Source organism: Corvus brachyrhynchos, unplaced genomic scaffold, assembly GCF_000691975.1.
Source record: "Corvus brachyrhynchos isolate BGI_N302 unplaced genomic scaffold, ASM69197v1 scaffold255, whole genome shotgun sequence".
Taxonomy (NCBI): domain Eukaryota; kingdom Metazoa; phylum Chordata; class Aves; order Passeriformes; family Corvidae; genus Corvus; species Corvus brachyrhynchos.
In genome coordinates this window covers 1,919,189-1,936,571 of record NW_008238358.1, presented here as the reverse complement: position 1 = coordinate 1,936,571, position 17,383 = coordinate 1,919,189, and the positions used below count along the sequence as shown (strand labels likewise).

Genomic DNA, 17,383 nt, shown 5'->3' with positions numbered 1-17,383 from the left:
TGCCGGCTGCGAGCGGAACTGCACCCGAGGGGAAAGGGCCTGACAGCCGAGAAGGCTGGGACTGGGTTTGTGATTGCTGTTACTGCCATAGTTGTTTTGTTTGACTGGTTATACACATATAGATATATAATAGGAAAGAACTGTTATTCCTATTTCCCACATCTTTGCCTAAAAGCCCCTCGATTTCAAAATTATAATAACTCGGAGGGAAAGGGGGTTGCATCTGCCATTCCAAGGGAGGCTCCTGCCTTCCTTAGCAGACACCTGTCTTTCAAACCAAGACAATTCCCAAGAAAGGAAAGGAAGGTGTGTGTCATTTAAAATACAGATGTTTTTAAAGACCTCTGCACATCCGACCAGGAAATAGATTATTGGTAGGAGCATCATCTAGGTCTTGCTTTGTGCTTTCCTATGAGGATAGCTGAATTTGTCTGAGACTAAGCCTTTAGAATTAAAACTGTAGTCTGTAAGTCTCAGTGAAGCCTGGAGCATCACAATCAAAAAAACCTCAAGGCTGCATTCTCTCACAGAGCACTGGCCAGCCCTTCAGCTGGACTGCACACTGCTACTCTCAAATCAAAGACTGGCCAAGATCAAGAATGCCTGGTTGCATGGTGGGAGAGTACAGCAGTCTTCTTTAAGCTGCAGTGCCTGGCTGCTGCAAAACATATTGGAGCCAGACAAGGGAAGGAAGAACAATTACTCTGTGCTCAAGTGTGCAATTACTCTGTGCTCAGGAGTGGCCAACCCTCCCTCCTAGGACTCCTGTGACTCCATGTCACTGCAGGCAACTGTAATAAAAAAAATTTAAATCTTAACTTACAGCAAGTATTTATTAAATACTGGGGATGTTTATAATTTCATGCCAGTCCTGGCAGACTAACCCTGTTGAAATTCACTGTAATTTAAGTAACATGTCTGTGACATCTCAAATGAACAAACTGCTGCTCTGTGTGCATGAGGTGCACTCTGTGCTAGTCCATCACCTGCCAGGTCAGGCCGTGATGCTCCCCTGCTGTTTTTTTGACACAGCAGGACAGAAAGGATTGCAAAAGCTGGTGAACATTCAGTTCAAGGTTCATTTCACTACTGCTTTTTAGAAATGTAAGACTAAACCGCTGCAAGGAAGAGGCAGTCCTGTCATTCCCCCAACCATGTGCTCTCACATCTCATGTGGACAGCAATGATTTTGACCACGTGGTCCAATGGATCAATGAACAACTAATTCACAAGGATTATTTTCCAGGGAAAGCTGCTCCAAATCACTAGGCAGCTGCATAAGCAACAGCTCCAACCCAAGATGGGGCAAGGCTGCCCAATTCATCAGTAGCATGGATCTAAAGTAGCATAAAACAAACATGAAATCCCAAATAGTTCAACGGCAGGGACGAAGTTTCAAGAAAACCCCAAGAAAAAATAAGATGGAGTATATTTTTAGAGCAAATGGTTGTCTGATCAGTCTAAAATAAGGTGCATTAAGTGGAAGACCTAAAGAAGAAAGGGAAAAAACCCCCCGAACTATGACTAATTGATTCCTAACTGCATTACTTACAGAATATCACAGACTTCATCCTGTGAAGGGCTCTACCTGTAGCACAGAAAACAAGACATCAAAGCAGCTAAGAAACCTAACAAGTAAGAGTACATATAGCTTTAATTGGTTTTATTTGAATGTAGTGCCTTATACCCTAAGAAGTAACTGTATTAAGAAAAGTTTGATTACAGGGCTGTTGACTTTTACACTACAAATTCCCTCCGAAATGACTGTAGACACCAAACCCTCGAGAGATCAACCACTATAAAAGAATGGGTATACACAGCTGGGGAGTTAAAAGTCACAGATCTACCCTACGTGTTTAAAGCAGGTAAGCCACATGAATGAAATAGAACCTGCATTCACAAAGCAAGGCACTGATGTGGCTGGTCTAAAATATTGAATAACTTTTACAAAAATAAGACTAATAGGTGTCCAACACAGGAAACTAACCAAAGCTGTACATTAGTTAACTAAAAATGAAGGCTTTTCTTTGTATTTGCAGACAACTTTTATTATAGTATAACAAACTAAACACTAAATACTGTATTATCGTAGAACAAACTAAACTAAACTAAAGCAGTGTGCTCAAAACGGACACAGCTAAAAGGCCAGTTCTCAACTGCTTCTCCAGAATATGAAATCTTATTTTTTGGGGGTTCAGACTCTTTTACAAACCTCACAAACCCTAGTTTTCATGCTATAGCTTAGGAATATATGTAACTGGGGAGAACAACAAATTCTTTTCTCCTCTTAAGAGTTTAATGTTCCACAACTGGTGGCTTTGTTCCTAATTTTTGTCATCTGTCCCCAGTTTCTTTTTTGGCAACCTGAAACAAGGACAAACAAGTAATCTGTTCCTAACTTCCTACAGATTTAGTATTACACATCCCTAATCTAATCAAATGTTGCAGAAAAAGTAAAGACATTTGTCTTTGTTTTAAGCAGAATGGTGCATCTACAAAGAAACTGGCTGTTTTAAAAGCTCCATTAATTAATCATCACTAGTAGAGCGATATCTTTACTGGAAACTGAAACCAATGCATACAACTCCCCTGCAGCACACTTCTGAAAAAGTTTGGTAACATCATAAGGGCAAGACTTGGATTTCTCAACTCATGTCTAGTGGGTAGTTCCAAAAGTGTGCTGCCTAGATTTATTTCGTCATTGATCTACGGTATTTTTTCTCTTGCAGATGAGTCTGGTAAGATAAAGAATCTCTGAGCAACCATTTTCTTGGCTTGTCTGTATTAATGATACATTTTTTTCCTCAAGAAATCCTTTCATAAACACAAGTATTTTTCTGAAGTGCTGTGGAACAGGCATAAAAGCAAAGAGATTCATTTTAAAGTGTGCTTATTTACCTAGCATTTGGGACAGCAGGGTGAGTCATGCAGTTGCTTGTCCACAGAAGACTCCATCCTTACAGAACAACCACAAAGAAAGAGTATATTTAGGTAGACACAATGCCTTTGGTGTTCACACTTACAGTAACAAAGTACACCCTAACTAATTTTTGAGTGGATACCAGCCTTGCCAGCCAGTGGTGTAAAACAAGACACATATTATATATTATATATATACACACTTGTTATACATATATAACAAGTCCATTTTCCTGTTCCTTCCATGGAGGGAACTTTTAAGTTTATTCATCAGTGTGAGGCAAAGCTGACAGAAGAGAAACTATTCTTATATGTTTTATGATTTCTGTTATACTTCAATTAGTTATCTCCCATGAGGAAAAGCTACAGGATAAATTTTAAACCATAGCTATAAAATAAGTCAGATACACTGAGTGGAGAATCAGGATTTAACCAGTGCAAGGATAACGTTTAAATTCTTGTTTCCCTTTCATGTATTTGAAATCTATATACCCTAATTTTTAAAACGTACCATTCCATGCATGTGCAGTAAACAAAACTTTTAGAATGCTTCCTTTGGATCCCAATTGAAAATGCTTTAAAAAAAATTAAAATTATCCCTTCCCATCATTTGCTTTACAGATTTCTTAAGTATAATGTGAAAAAAGTTTATGTGCTAGTTTTGCAGGCATTGGGAAGTGTGTATTAGCAATCCTTGGGTTCTAGTCCATCATATGACAATTATGCATAGCCAAGCACATTTGATTATGTGTTTGAAATACATAAATATTGTTTATATTTTATAAAATCATATGTTTATCTCAGAGAATGCTTTGAAAGCTTCCAAAAATCTGGCAAATGAGGAGTCATTTTACATGTATTTCAAGAACATTTGAAAGCTGGATGGCTCACACTTCTTATGCCAACAAAACTGGAAGCCAAAGTAACGCTTCAGGATGACAGATACACACAATTTTCCCTTACTGTTGACTTTTTAAAGAATACTTTGTGACTAATAATTGGGAAAAAAAAAAAGCGGAAGAAATGGTCTAATTGTGTTTCAAATTAAGTCTTTCCATTGACTATTGTTAGCTTAGGAAAAGGGGAACTGGAAATGCTCCAGAACAGACTTTGTGTACTAAACTAAGGACATAACACAACTGGCAGAAAATGAAACGATTTTTTAAAAAAGTCTTTAGAAGAAACACAAACTAAACCTCTGCCATGCCTTGTTAGTTGCTTATCTGTGACTACTCTCACAAACTGGAGTCTAACATCCTTCACATCTGCTAACCACACATCACATGGACCATAAGGAAAACTACTCAAACTTTAAGCTCCCAAAATACAAAAGCTAATAATGCTCTATTCCTGCAAGAGCTAAAATAGACCACAACTCTTCTTTAAATCACCTCCAAATAACACGAGATTCAGCAGTCCAACTCTATTTTAAGACAGCGTTGCCTAACAAAGACCATATATATCATCAGTTTATTTCTCTGCATACGTTAACTGCGTTTTCATACAATGCAACACTTAGCAATCCCACATAAAACATGACCCTCAATTATTTTAAACGGGTACCAAAGCTTCTGTGTTATACCACTGCACAGGCAAATGAAATGCTAGCATTTCCATGTAAGAACTATGGCAAAATTGCTATGAAACACAAACTTTATTATCACTTACATCCATTTCAAGTTTTCCATTTTATCCCACAGGATCTTTTGGCCAGTACAGATTTATTTATGGGTGCTGAGCTTACATGACAATTGCTACTAACAGTCATGACTCCAAAGCTCCCTTGTTTACCCTGAAAGAAACATTAATGTTTACTCTACACTGCCTTCTCTGTCAAGTGAAGCACAAACCATGTAGCTTTATTGCACTGGCACTCTCTTCTCATGATTTTTACTCCTCATGCATCAAGTATAAATCTACAATGAGTTTAAGTAAAAGCTAAAAAATAAAATGCAATTAAATCATGTAGTGTTACCGACTGCTAAATTTTGCATTATCTTTGTATGTCCAGAATCTCTCAGCTGTGCAAACTGGGTTACAGACATAAAGAGCTCTGGCATATTAGGAGGGTGACGCTGAACTGTGCCAGACCAGATGGCAGACTTCAAACTTATCTGCAACCTCTTCACTGAGTATGTGCAGGACAGTAACAATGACTGCCCATGAATGGAGCCTTTCACCCACCAGACACAAACAGCTACATAAGCATCATCAACACAGTTCTCTACTCTCTCCCCTCTGCTTTCTTCTCCTTCTACTCTAACACAGCTCACTGAAAACAGAGACAACTTCTTGCTGGCAGAGGGACCAAAGGAAGAAGAAAAAGATAATGTGGGTGGAGGCAACAAGTTAGTCATAGAGTCATCATTTCCCCTACCTTTAACTCATGCTAGTACTCCACTATTCTGGTCTACATACAAGTAAAGCACCTCCCCTACGGCCCCCCCGAAATAACATTGTAAAGTGTATGCCACATTACACAACTAAAAGTAGAGAAAATGAAATGCAACCTACCAATTCAAGAAAGAATACTGCTTAAGCAAGGATTTGTGAAGCCATTTTGTCAAAGACAAATTTCAATTTAGCAAAAAATTATGGGGGTTAGAGTGTGGTGGAAACAACTTTTTTTTTATTCAACAATACTTAAGGGGAGACTAAAGACAAGAATGTAAGTGCAGCCAGAAAACACTTAGTACCACCAAGACAAGGTCTCAAGACTACAAAGCGATAATCTTTGAAAACATCGACATTTGCAATGTTTAAAGAAAGGAAAGGAAAAAAGGAGGACAGTTAAACCATGATGACAACTAATAAACCCACAACTTTAGGCAACCAAGGGAACTCCAGTCAACTCCTCTGAAAGTGGCATAAAGACAAATTTAGAATAAATACAAGGATGGTCCTGGCCAATACGACCACTGGGAGTTATCATCGGTCATCATGCTGATATATCTTCAATCCCAGGAATTTCCTACAGCACAGGCTGCTAGGATGAAGAGGAAGACAAGACACTAAGGTGCCTGTCCAAATGCTCAGGCAAGAAGTTCTGAATCATCCATTACCACCAACGAGTGAGTTCCTGCTCTCCCTTTCAGCTGCCAGTCCTTGGCTACAATCCTGCTAATGTGCATCAGTCCTCTGAGCCTCTGCAGTTCACCTAAGAAACACAGAATGAGATCCAGAATAGAAGCAGAAAGTTTTGGTGTACTAAGTACCAGTTAAGTGTCAAAGCTGGGACAAGGGAGGAGATGAGACAGTGTAAGGAAGAACTGTGAGAAAGGAAGGATGAGAGGAAAGGGAAGTCATATCCTCCCATTTCTAGTGGCTGTGGAATTGCAGCCTTTTTCTGTAACATTGGTCCCTATAACCAGCCAGAGAGTATACTACACCACACGTACCTTCAGTGGGCCAGTGTACAGCAGTTCTTTTACAGGATATTCCTGTGCTTCCAGGTCAGTGAGCTCTTAAATACAGAGCAGAACTATTTTTTAAGACAGAACACTGAAGTTTTTAACTGCAAAGCCTAATTTCCTTTTTCAGGCAAGCATTTCCTCCCATCCAAATTGTCTTCCATTGTACTTAGGAAGAGCATAACATGAAGTTGCAGCAGAAAGGATGACTTTTTGAAGTGCCTATACTGCCTGGAGAAGACAGAAAGTATCGGCCAAAAGGGCAGAGCTGCCAAGACACTGACCTCTTTCAGAAGAGCCATAGCAGCAAAGAAAAATTTTAAAGGTCAGCTCACCTACAGGCAGTCTCAAGGAAGAGAGGCAAAAAGAAAAGAGCTAACTGAAAGCACTACTTTACAGTAACAAATCTCAAAACAGATCTGCTGTGACCATGAATAAACAGCCTCTCCCACTTTCTGCACAAAAACTGTTGGGCTTTTTCCCTGTATGGACACTAGGACTTCTTCAAAGGCTACTTCCTCAGCAGGATGTTTTCTATTAGGAAGAGCACCATTGAGTCAACTGTGTGGGTGGGAGGGTACAATTCAGCCCTACTAGTAAAAGGTGTTTTGGTTTACAACCTAGCCAAGAGGATTAATAAACCTTTAAACTAGTTTTTGGGCACTAAATGAATGAAATAGGAAATAAACTGCTTTGTTGATACCCAACAACTCTTCCTAAAAATCCATTTAAAAGCTAAATGTAAAAATGTAAAAAACAGCACCACAGAATCTGTCACAAACTCAAAAAAAAAGTGATTTCCCTTTCTCTGTTCACCAGTGATGGAAAAAGAAACTTACTTCTCAGTAAAAAGCCCCATCCCATCCCATAATTTTAATAATGAATAGTTGAGTACCAATTCTGTGAACTTGGGGATGACTTCTCAGAGTTGAACACCTTCCTCAGGCTACTGAAATTAAAAAGAATAGATAGAGCCGAATCAAATAGCATGGCTAGTGAGTGCAGAGGTTTCTGTTCTCAACAGGAGAGCAGAATCTGTATCTCAAATTACTGACGTTTTCTGGTTACCCCCTTCAAAGGAATCAATCAATCATTCTTATCAACTTATCTGGGCAGAGAAACAACAGCCACATCCTTGTATGAGAAGCAATCACTGGATTTATACAAAGGCAAACGTCTTTGAGAAAAGCTTTTGGGGATGATTTTGAGCCTTGGAGTCAGTGGCCAAGAGATCAGAAAGCAACTGAAACAGCAACTGCAATACTTGCAGCAATACAGATTAGCTTCCTGTGAAGACAAGGCAACTTCTTAACCTCTGTCCCTTGATTCACCAACATCAAGTTAATTAACGGTAGCAGGTGGTTGTTGATTACTCATGACACAAAGAATTGAAAAAAACTCGGAGACAAGAAGGGCAATTTTACTGATGCCTCAAGCATACAACTCCCAAAGTAAGAGAGAGAATCTAGAGGGAGACCTGCAAGATCAACTGCAGAAATCATCTTGCATTAAAAAAATCAAAAAATGCAACACTCATGCTTTTCTTATGCTATGCAAGCTAGAGCAACTAATTCACGTAAATCATCTTTTTTAGCTCGAGAAGAGACCAAAATGCAAGACTGCCTAATTTTCTACATCATAAAGACAAAGATATAACCATGAATATCAGCTGGAGATGCAAAAAAAAAACCAACAAAAAGCCAAAACCAAGCCTTTTCATACCATAAAAAGAAAATGATTGACAAACAAACAACAATATAATCAATGACTGTCGTAGGCTGGGCTTGAACACTCAGGCCTACAGCAATAATGCAAAGGTTTGCATTTTAACTTTCCAAAGAGCAAAGGGCACATTTCTATCTGTTTTGCTTCACTGAATACGACATCTCCAATAAAAGCATACTGAAAACAAACTTTTTATGCAAAAAGAAAGTTGACCTAAACTGTCACTCATTCATTTCTCACCATTTCAAATAAAGATTTAAAGCAAAGTGTGACCTCAGTGAGTTGATCGTAAGACTGACAAGCCTGCATCATTCACTTTACATCAGATGAACTTTTGTTGTAGATGTGTAGAACCATGCTTCCAGCACAGCTCATTCAGATTAGTTTTAATTATTGATTAGAATAAACTCAGCTTGTTCCAGTTTTCTCTCATGAAAGAGAACATGCATACTAGTATAACTGACATTTTAACAGGTCAGATTTCTGTTTCAGAGAGCATTTCTACAAGAGAGCTTCTAAGTTTAAGTTCTCAAAATTCACTGGAACAATTTACACATTTTCTCTCACAAGTCACCAGCACTTGCAAAGTTCACTGAACTGGCTGTTCTTACTGAAGTTTCCTCTCTGATTAATCAATGTCAAAGCACCAAAATCCCAAATGAATATCTGCTAATGTTGTATTGCAGCCCAGTTATTTTTCCGTGTTGTGTATTGCTTCAAAGAGTTCCTCCTGTCATACATTAAACAAGAATATTAAGTAGTGGTATAGTACAGCTCCAGACACACACCCATAAATTGCTCCATGCATTTCGGGTATTAACTGTACTATAACAGGAACAGAGCTTTGTCAGTTGTGCTTTCTTTTTGCCACAGCTGTGCACTCCTCACATTTAAATTAAAAGCAATATGTGACATTTACTTCAAATAAAAATATTAACTATAAAAACATTAAAATGCATGATTGGCTTAAGAGGAGGAAGAGATGGGGAAAGCTCTTAAAGATACCAAAACACATTCTTTACAAGAAGTTTCCTTACAGACAAAACCAAAAACAGAGAAAGAAGTAGCCACAACATGTGCAGTTCCTGTAAAAGCAAGTTTTCAATCAACCCCATTGCACTGCAGATGTTTAGTTACAAGTGTCAGCATGGGAATGAGGTGGTACAGTGTGTGTAAGTTTGAAGAGAAAAACCCAAACGAAACAAGAATCTCAAATTAGTCACACCCTACCTCAGTGATTGGTTGCCCTTGTGATGTCAAGTCCAGTTCCTGAGGTCTCGTCACCTTATCGATATCCAAGGAGTCCATGCTGGAAGCTGCAGAGGTCACGCTGGAACGGGAGGAGTTACTGATAGAGCGCAACTCAGCATCGCTCACCGTGCCAGCAGATGCTGTCCTCCTGTGCTGGGCACTAACCACTGGCTTGCTGTCTTCCGCAGTAGACTGCTGGGCTGCCTCATCCATGCTCAAAGAGGCCTTTTCTAACTGTGCAGTGATGTCATCCAGAGACACGTTGGCATGTGACGGTTTAGTCACCTTAGCAGAGGAGGAGGATAATCCTTTCACGCTGCCGTGCTTAGAAGCAGGTCGACTAGCAGGTGGTTTCGGAGTTCTGGGTTCTGTGGCAAGGCGTTTCACTGCAGCATTGTTTGCTGAATGAGAGCCGATGCTGCTGAGCTCCTGCTCTATGGAACAGAGATCAGCCATGAGGGCATCCAGATCCACAGTCTCCCCCTGATTCAGGGCTTCTGCAACAAATGAGTAGTCAGTACGTGCAGAGTTATTTCATTTGCAACTCTTCACTTTGTGTTATCAAATCTAATGGTTAAGAGAGCAAAGGAAGCAGTATTTTCTTTTCCCATCTGTATTGCAAAATCTCTGCACACTGCTAAACAGAAATTCATTTGCACGACTATTCTTGACCAGTGCAACTTTCACACTATTTGGGTTAAACACATTTGTCAGCAAAAGAAGTCTATGAATGTTCAGATTACATCTGAAAAGTTTAAACTGCCTTCCTGTGAACAGAATGTAAAAATACATTTGCATAATCTCATGCCTCACTTTTTGAAAAAGTGCAGATGTTTTGCTAAGCATTTTCTGCTAAAGTAATGCAACTGTTTTAAAAAAACAAAACCAAAACAGTAATACTATATACATATTCAAGCCTTTAAATCACGGTTTCCTTCTGTTTATCTTGAAAGCATCCTGTAGGTATATTCTTGCATCCTGCTCTGTAAAACAAGATGCTCTTTCTTCCTGGTTTACAGATACACACTAATTCATTCTTTCATGAGACCAGATCCCAGAACAAGCTTTTTTATACAAATACTACACTAGAGTTCTCAGATACTAGGTGTTGTAAAAGATACTGCTTCAGGAGACTCAAATACTCAAAAGAAAGGACACCAGAAAGCAATACCTTCAGCAAATATGTTCTCACCTCAGCTGTAAGTGTATTCGAATATTCTTGTATTTTAAAATATTTTAATTCATAGTTGGAATAGGATTTTTTCTTAAATTACTATTTTTCTTAAACTATATGTCATAAGTAATTCAACAAACCATTCAAGTTGTACATGGAGAAGCGATATGAGAAGTTGGCAAGATTGGTTTCCTGGCGGAGAGGTGACCTCTTCACTGGTGCCACAGGCTTGTCTGCATCCAAACTCTGAAAATGATCAAAAAAAGAGCAAAATAAAATTTGACAAGGAATTGGACAGCAAATCTTTAAGATGAATGAGAATTAATTCTCTAAGAGAAATTTTTCAAAAGTTACTAGTATATATAAAACCACCCTTCTTTTTCAGGCTTTAGATGGAAAACATACATCATCATACCACAGATTTAACTTCAGGTATGAAGTGAAGAAGATGTGTTAAAGCACATTCTGCTTTTTTCAGAATCAAAAGGAGAGAAGCATTTTCCAAAAGCTTTTTTGAGTGGTGTTACACACTAAGTCATTTTGAAACAGACAGCTGACTTACCTGTAACTATTTCTCTGCAGCAAACTGCACAAGTATCTGAACACGTTCAAACTGGGATAATAGTCTAAGATATGGTCTAAGATATCCACCATTAGCTTATGAGCATAATCACAGCATAAGCAGATAAAAACGTTCAATGAAAAATCCTATTTTATTAACAGGGATTTAAATTCGCTAAATTCAAAATTTTTTCCAATAGTCTTTCCTGTGAATAACACTAAGTTATGAAAACCAATCCCAGACAGTTTATGTAGCACATGTTTTTTTTAGAAAGACTAGCATAGGTTAAAAAATGGAACTCTTTCTAAGCAATACACTGAATTGTTATGTTACGATGGCTAACATGGGTATAATACTATAATAAATACCAGGATTTTTGTAAGCAGCAAGCAGTAGGGCACTGTGATCCAGCTGCTGACCAAAGGGGTATATGACAGGGGCAGAAGCTGCTGCCCCTGAAGTGGAACGTGTTACATGGGGAATCCAGTTCTTGCCGTCACTGAAGCTCAACAGGCCTGCAGAACATCTGAAATTAGGCAATGCTTGTACGGATAGAGAGTTCCTGAAGATACACTTGCCTGAAGGAAAAGCGTCTTCTAGTTCCAACAGAATAAAGTTTCTCACCTAAACTTTTTATGTTAATTTTCTACATCTTTACTCAAGCGTTCATTAAAAAAATCAAATGCACTATTTTCTCCCCTAATATTTATTCTTCCTGAGCTCCCTTCTCTCCTCAGATTGGCTTGGACTTAAAAAAAAAAAAAAAAAAAAAAAAAAAAAAAAAAAAAAAAAAAAAAAACAAACACATAAAAACTGAAATTAGGCAATGCTTGTACGGATAGAGAGTTCCTGAAGATACACTTGCCTGAAGGAAAAGCGTCTTCTAGTTCCAACAGAATAAAGTTTCTCACCTAAACTTTTTATGTTAATTTTCTACATCTTTACTCAAGCGTTCATTAAAAAAATCAAATGCACTATTTTCTCCCCTAATATTTATTCTTCCTGAGCTCCCTTCTCTCCTCAGATTCACTTGGACTTAAAAAAAAAAAAAAAAAAAAAAAAAGAGGTGTGTTTAAAAAAAAAAAAAAAAAAAAAAAAAAAAAAAAAAAAAAAAAAAATCAGCAAGTCAATCATCACATATGAGAAGACAGTGATGAAGCCTTGTCTTCCATCAGACGGAAAAAACCCTCACCTCAACTAGCTCTGATGAAGATTATGTATTGTTCCAGACAGAATAGCTGGGGGGTAAAAAACATCTATAATCCTAGAGACATTGGTGAAACTGGAGACTGAAGAGGCAAGTTAGGCCCTGTTACTTCAGACTGAACCCACAGACTGCTACAAAAGATTTCCTGTGAAGCAAATACATTCTGGTTAAAAGCACCTCAATTGTGTTTTACTGGCTTTATTAAAGTTATTGCAAATCATTGGACACACATGTGATATGCTCTCACTATTATCTGAGCACATTCTCCGTAACACATTAGATTGCTAAACCAGCAGTTTGAGAATTGCTAAAAACTGCAACAGCACCAAAAGCTTAATTCTAAATAATCATGAGAAGCAAGGTAAAATTTTTTTCATTTAACCCGCACCATACAGCAGGATAACTTAAGCAGGATAAATGCTAAGACACCCTACATCATCACCAAACATTGCTCACACATGCTGCAGATTTTGTGACTTCATTTTATAATGCTTTTGTTAGACCAAGAGCTAAAGAGGGAAAGTGAACTCAAATGATTCCCATGGACATTTTAACAATTTCAGATCTTTTAAAAAGCTCTTACATCTATCTGGGTCTTACTTCAAATCTCCTCAAAATAAACATTTAGGAAATCTAAAAAGAAGTTAAAGATCTCAGGGACAAAAACCTTTCCTCCTAGTGCTCCTGAAGTCCAGCTGACAAATAGCAAAAAATGCTGAAACTACAGGAGAATGCACTTCGGATCTCATTAACTCTAATCAGCTCCCTTTATTAGGACTTCATTGGAACAGCCCCATCAAGACTTTGATGATTGTCCAAATAAATGAACTGAGACACAACCAACTCCACTAACTTGTTTATACAGAACAATATGAGATCATTCAACGTTTTGGGGGAAATGTCATTTCTCAGTAGTTGCGAAAGACAGAAGGGCAACTGTCAGGCTGTGTTGCAGACTGTCTTGAACAGCAATACGAAGGAAGAAACAAATAATGTGGGAACTACCATTAAGTACCTGTTAGTAGGTTTTAAGAAATTTGCATGGATCAACAACGAACTGAGACATCATCCTGAAGCCTGCATGTCAGTAGTGTAGCTATAAGCCCCAAGTATACTTATATTTCTAGGCTGCTCATACCTTGAAAAAAATGGGGCAGAGAACAAAGGGTCTAAGACCATTGAATTGTTATGTTATGATGGCTAATACGATGGCTATAATAAATACCAGGATTTTTGTAAGTAGCAGGCAGTAGGGCACTGTGATCCAGCTGCTGACCCAAGGGTCAGGAGCTGCTGCCTCTGGAGTGGAATGTGTTACATGGGGAATCTTGCTGACACTGAAGCTCAACAGATCTACAGAACATCTGAAATTAAGCAACGCTTAATGGGTCTAAGACCCATTGTGCTCCTCTGTGAATATCCTCACTCATGGTGATTTACAAAGCCTATGCCTTCAAAATGGTTCACACCATTAAAAACCCTTCAAAGTAAGTTAAAAACCAGCAAGAATTAGTATATACATATTCATGTCACACTCTTCCATTCATCCCAGAAGGCAGGATTCTTTATTGCCCTGTGTGTATGAGCTCAGAGAAAAAGAAAAAATTCCCCTATAGTGCTATATACATTTAGAACTTGCTGGCAGAGACAGGAACAGAGATGAGCCTGAATTTGAAATCCTGTTACGTGATTAGCTCAATTTTCCTTCAGTCTTTCCTTCAGGTAAGATGAAGATGAGAAGAACTGCCTCTTTTCTAGCTTAATGAAACTTCAGTTATCATACCTTTGTTTAATTCTAAAAGACAAACGGAGAAGTTTAAATATGTTATTCAGGAAGGCCAGTTCACACAGCTGAAAAACCCCCTGCAGGCAGTCACAGAGGAATGGCCTATCACCCCAGGAGCGCAGCATAGCGTGCAAAATGCAGTATTTCCTTGTGAAGCAAAGGAAAAGCACTAGAAAGAAGGAAGGACCAAAAGATGTCCTATCAGCTGCTTCTCTGATGCAGGAAGAGTACAATGGTGAGTCCTTTAGGGTGTATCAGGGTGTCTTATTATGTCATCAGTGGCAACAATCACAATTTTTTCTTATTGCTGTTCAGGTGCAACAAATAAATGCTGTCACAGCTGGACAGTGTCAAACCACATGTTTTGAGACACAGCCTATCTCTTGTCAGCTAAAATCTGTGTTTCTCTACATACATAAGGACAAAATACCAATTCTGTAACTCTTGGAAGGAACTACACCCTTTGGGATAGGTCAAACTAGCAGGTTGTGCAAAATGAATTTAACAACCTCAAGATGGGGAAAACACGCCAATATATAAGCCTTTAAAGACTACTGAACTGGTCACAGGCTACGGTCTGCCTTGCTGCAAGTGGCAGTGCTAAGCAGTTAGCATCCAACTGAAAAGAAACACAATACTAACAAAAAATTATTCCATGAGATGACTGAAACCTCCCTCACCTGTGTGAGTTTGTCCAGTTCACCCAGCCACGCCCCAAACATCTTGTCAAGATCCTGATCTTCCTTATCACTATCTTCTTCTGCACCATGGTCAAGCTCTTCATCTGACATTTGCTCCATCTGAAAAAAAAAAAAAAGTTTGATACTCAAACTTTCTTATCAGTGTCTAAGAAAACTGGTGTTAGATACGATGCTTCTGAAAGCGTTCCTAAATCAAAGCAAATGTTCATCCATAGACTTCATAAATACTCATGCTTAATAGGAAAGACTTAGTATGGAAGTTGCAGTGGATAATTGCAAAGCCATTTTCACAGCTCACTTTTGTCAGAAAGATGCAGAAAAAGATTAAGAACAGAGTTCACAATATTTAATATACCATCAGAAATTCATGCTAACATTGCATGTGCCTTCATTGCCAGCTATTGTTGGCAAATTCTATTGACATTACATTAGAAAAATCCAACTCTTGTCCAAGGAATTCAGCTGACCACAGTTAAGCAACACCATTCAACCAGAGGAAGTGCAGTCTCACTGCACTGCAAATAGATCACTCTACAAATCTGTAAACAGAAATGCTTAAATGGGCCATAGAAAATGTCAGCAATATATCCCCTGATACAGTTCAAATCTTGGACACTGACCAGATCCCTTCAGTGATACTGCACAGTTTTTATTCAACAAAGGAACTCCTCTCTAGAAGCAAAGAGTCACCGTAACATCTCTCAGCTCCTCCTTCATTCAACAAATTTGTGACCAAGATAAAGACAATGGTCTCCAAAGTTTATCTCTTATTATCTCAAAGAAAAATGACCTTTTGTTTAAATTTCTTTTCCAAACATGTCCTCCAGCCCTTTTTATGGAGCTAAGACATACACGCCTTTTTATGTACACCCATACTGGTAAAGACAGGATCTGGTTCAGAAAGAGAATTTACATGCTTGGGGGGGCAACAATCTAGGCAGTAATTTGGAAGCAATCAGGCAGTACAGAAGGGTAAATTTCAGAAATATGCTACAGAATGTCCAGAGACACATGAGAACAGATCCCCAGCAAGATCTACACAAAAAAATCAATGATGAGTTGTATAGCTTGATTTAGTCAAGTCATGGGCTACACAGTTACTTGCTACACATAGCTTTCTGAAAGCGCCAGTTCACATTTTGTAGATTTAAAAATGAACTAAGTCCTACTCTTCAGGAAAAGACAAATCTTGGTCCAAAAGACATCAATGCCTGACATCACGCAGTCAAACTGATAAGAGATTCAAAGTTAAATGATTAAGGTGATCTCAGAGAAAAAACTGCTCAATCCACTCTATTTTATATGACAGTTTTCATGCAAAAAAACCCCTCCAAGATTTAAAAACAGTCTTTCCTTATATCTCTATAAGGCTTTTATTTAATTTTACCTTGATAAAATAGGTCAGAGGAGACTTCGGAGGTGATCTGTAATTCTGAGGTCAGCAGAAGCCAATGCGTCCCATGGATGTAAGATACTGCCATCCAGTTGCTCTAGGCAAAGCTGCTTCAGTTTACTGCCTGAGCTTCTACTTTTGTGGGAGAGCACAATGCATGTGCCTGCCTTAAAAGAGGTGATAATATTAAAGCTAACTTGTCATGGCACACTGCTCTACACAAACACTGAAAAGATTAAATTCATCATCTGAATCTCCTTTCTTCCAACACTTGCTTTGAGTCCTGCACTCTAAGGAATGAAGGGAAGCGCTTCCTAAAATCTGAGGGTGATGATGACATTAAAAAAAACCACCCAATATGCTTATATAATATTGCTGCATCCTTCCACCAAGACTGCACCAGTTTTTACATTCTGTAAGTCAGGCATGCCTTCCTCTGCAAGATTCCTCTCCATGATGCCTCCTGCAAGTCCTCCCACGTACAAAACTGGAGACAGCAAGGTAGCAGCAACTCATACTCTGCCTGAACTTCTGCAAAGCAAACTTAACCTGTATTCCACTTCTATCCCTCTTCAAAGCTTTGCTTTAGTACTTCTTAGGCTTTTACACAGACCAGAAATACTGCAAACTCAAGACAAAACACATTATACTTAAGGTGACATGGTCAAACTGCTGTAAAAGTGCTCACAATTGACAACATAGCATTTCTCAATGTCTAGATACATTTGAAGAAAATAATTTTTATTTGAAGGCTAAAGGAAGCTACTAAGTGGGTGCCTCACAAAATATGACTATGAACTGGCAAATCAAATAAATTTAAACTGTGATATAAACCACTCGGAGCTCAGTATTTACAGATACTTTACACTGCTAGTCTTTCCCTCTTTGAGCTGTTTTTAACACTCTCGTTAGATGGGCTTGTTTTGCAGTACATTCATTATATGGCACTGTTCATAACTCACCCTTTCATTAAGAGCGAAGCTTGCTCTTTTTACTAATATTTCTGAGGATCTAAGCCATGGAAAGCATTCTCAATTTCCCATAAACTGTTACTTTAGCTATTTTAACTTGGCATCAGAGACACTGCTTTGGTTCCAGTTACTCTGAAGACAGAATTAGCAACCTAAAGAAAACTTTTACAAGTGAAGTACTGTTGTGTCAGCATGTCTGGCACTAAACCCTGTAGTATTTGCCAGCTCCTTGCAGTCCCCACCCAAGCTTCCTAACGTCAGCTGCATTTCCTATGAGCCTGTCA

At 38.5% G+C, this 17,383-nt stretch overlaps 1 protein-coding gene across 1 annotated transcript in view; it reads right to left on the bottom strand.

Annotated features, from left to right (window-relative positions):
• RAPH1 (Ras association (RalGDS/AF-6) and pleckstrin homology domains 1) overlaps positions 1-16,421 on the bottom strand; it is a 59,901-nt gene extending 43,480 nt beyond the window's left edge. Inside the window, exons 1-4 of the mRNA XM_017735562.1 lie at positions 16,123-16,421; positions 14,715-14,834; positions 10,620-10,725; positions 9,285-9,802 (exon numbers count right to left, since the gene is read on the bottom strand). Coding sequence (XP_017591051.1) covers positions 9,285-9,802; positions 10,620-10,725; positions 14,715-14,834 — 744 coding nt within the window. The 5' untranslated portion in view covers positions 16,123-16,421. The remainder of the gene's footprint in view (positions 1-9,284; positions 9,803-10,619; positions 10,726-14,714; positions 14,835-16,122) is intronic.
• Between the last annotated feature and the right edge of the window lie 962 nt (positions 16,422-17,383).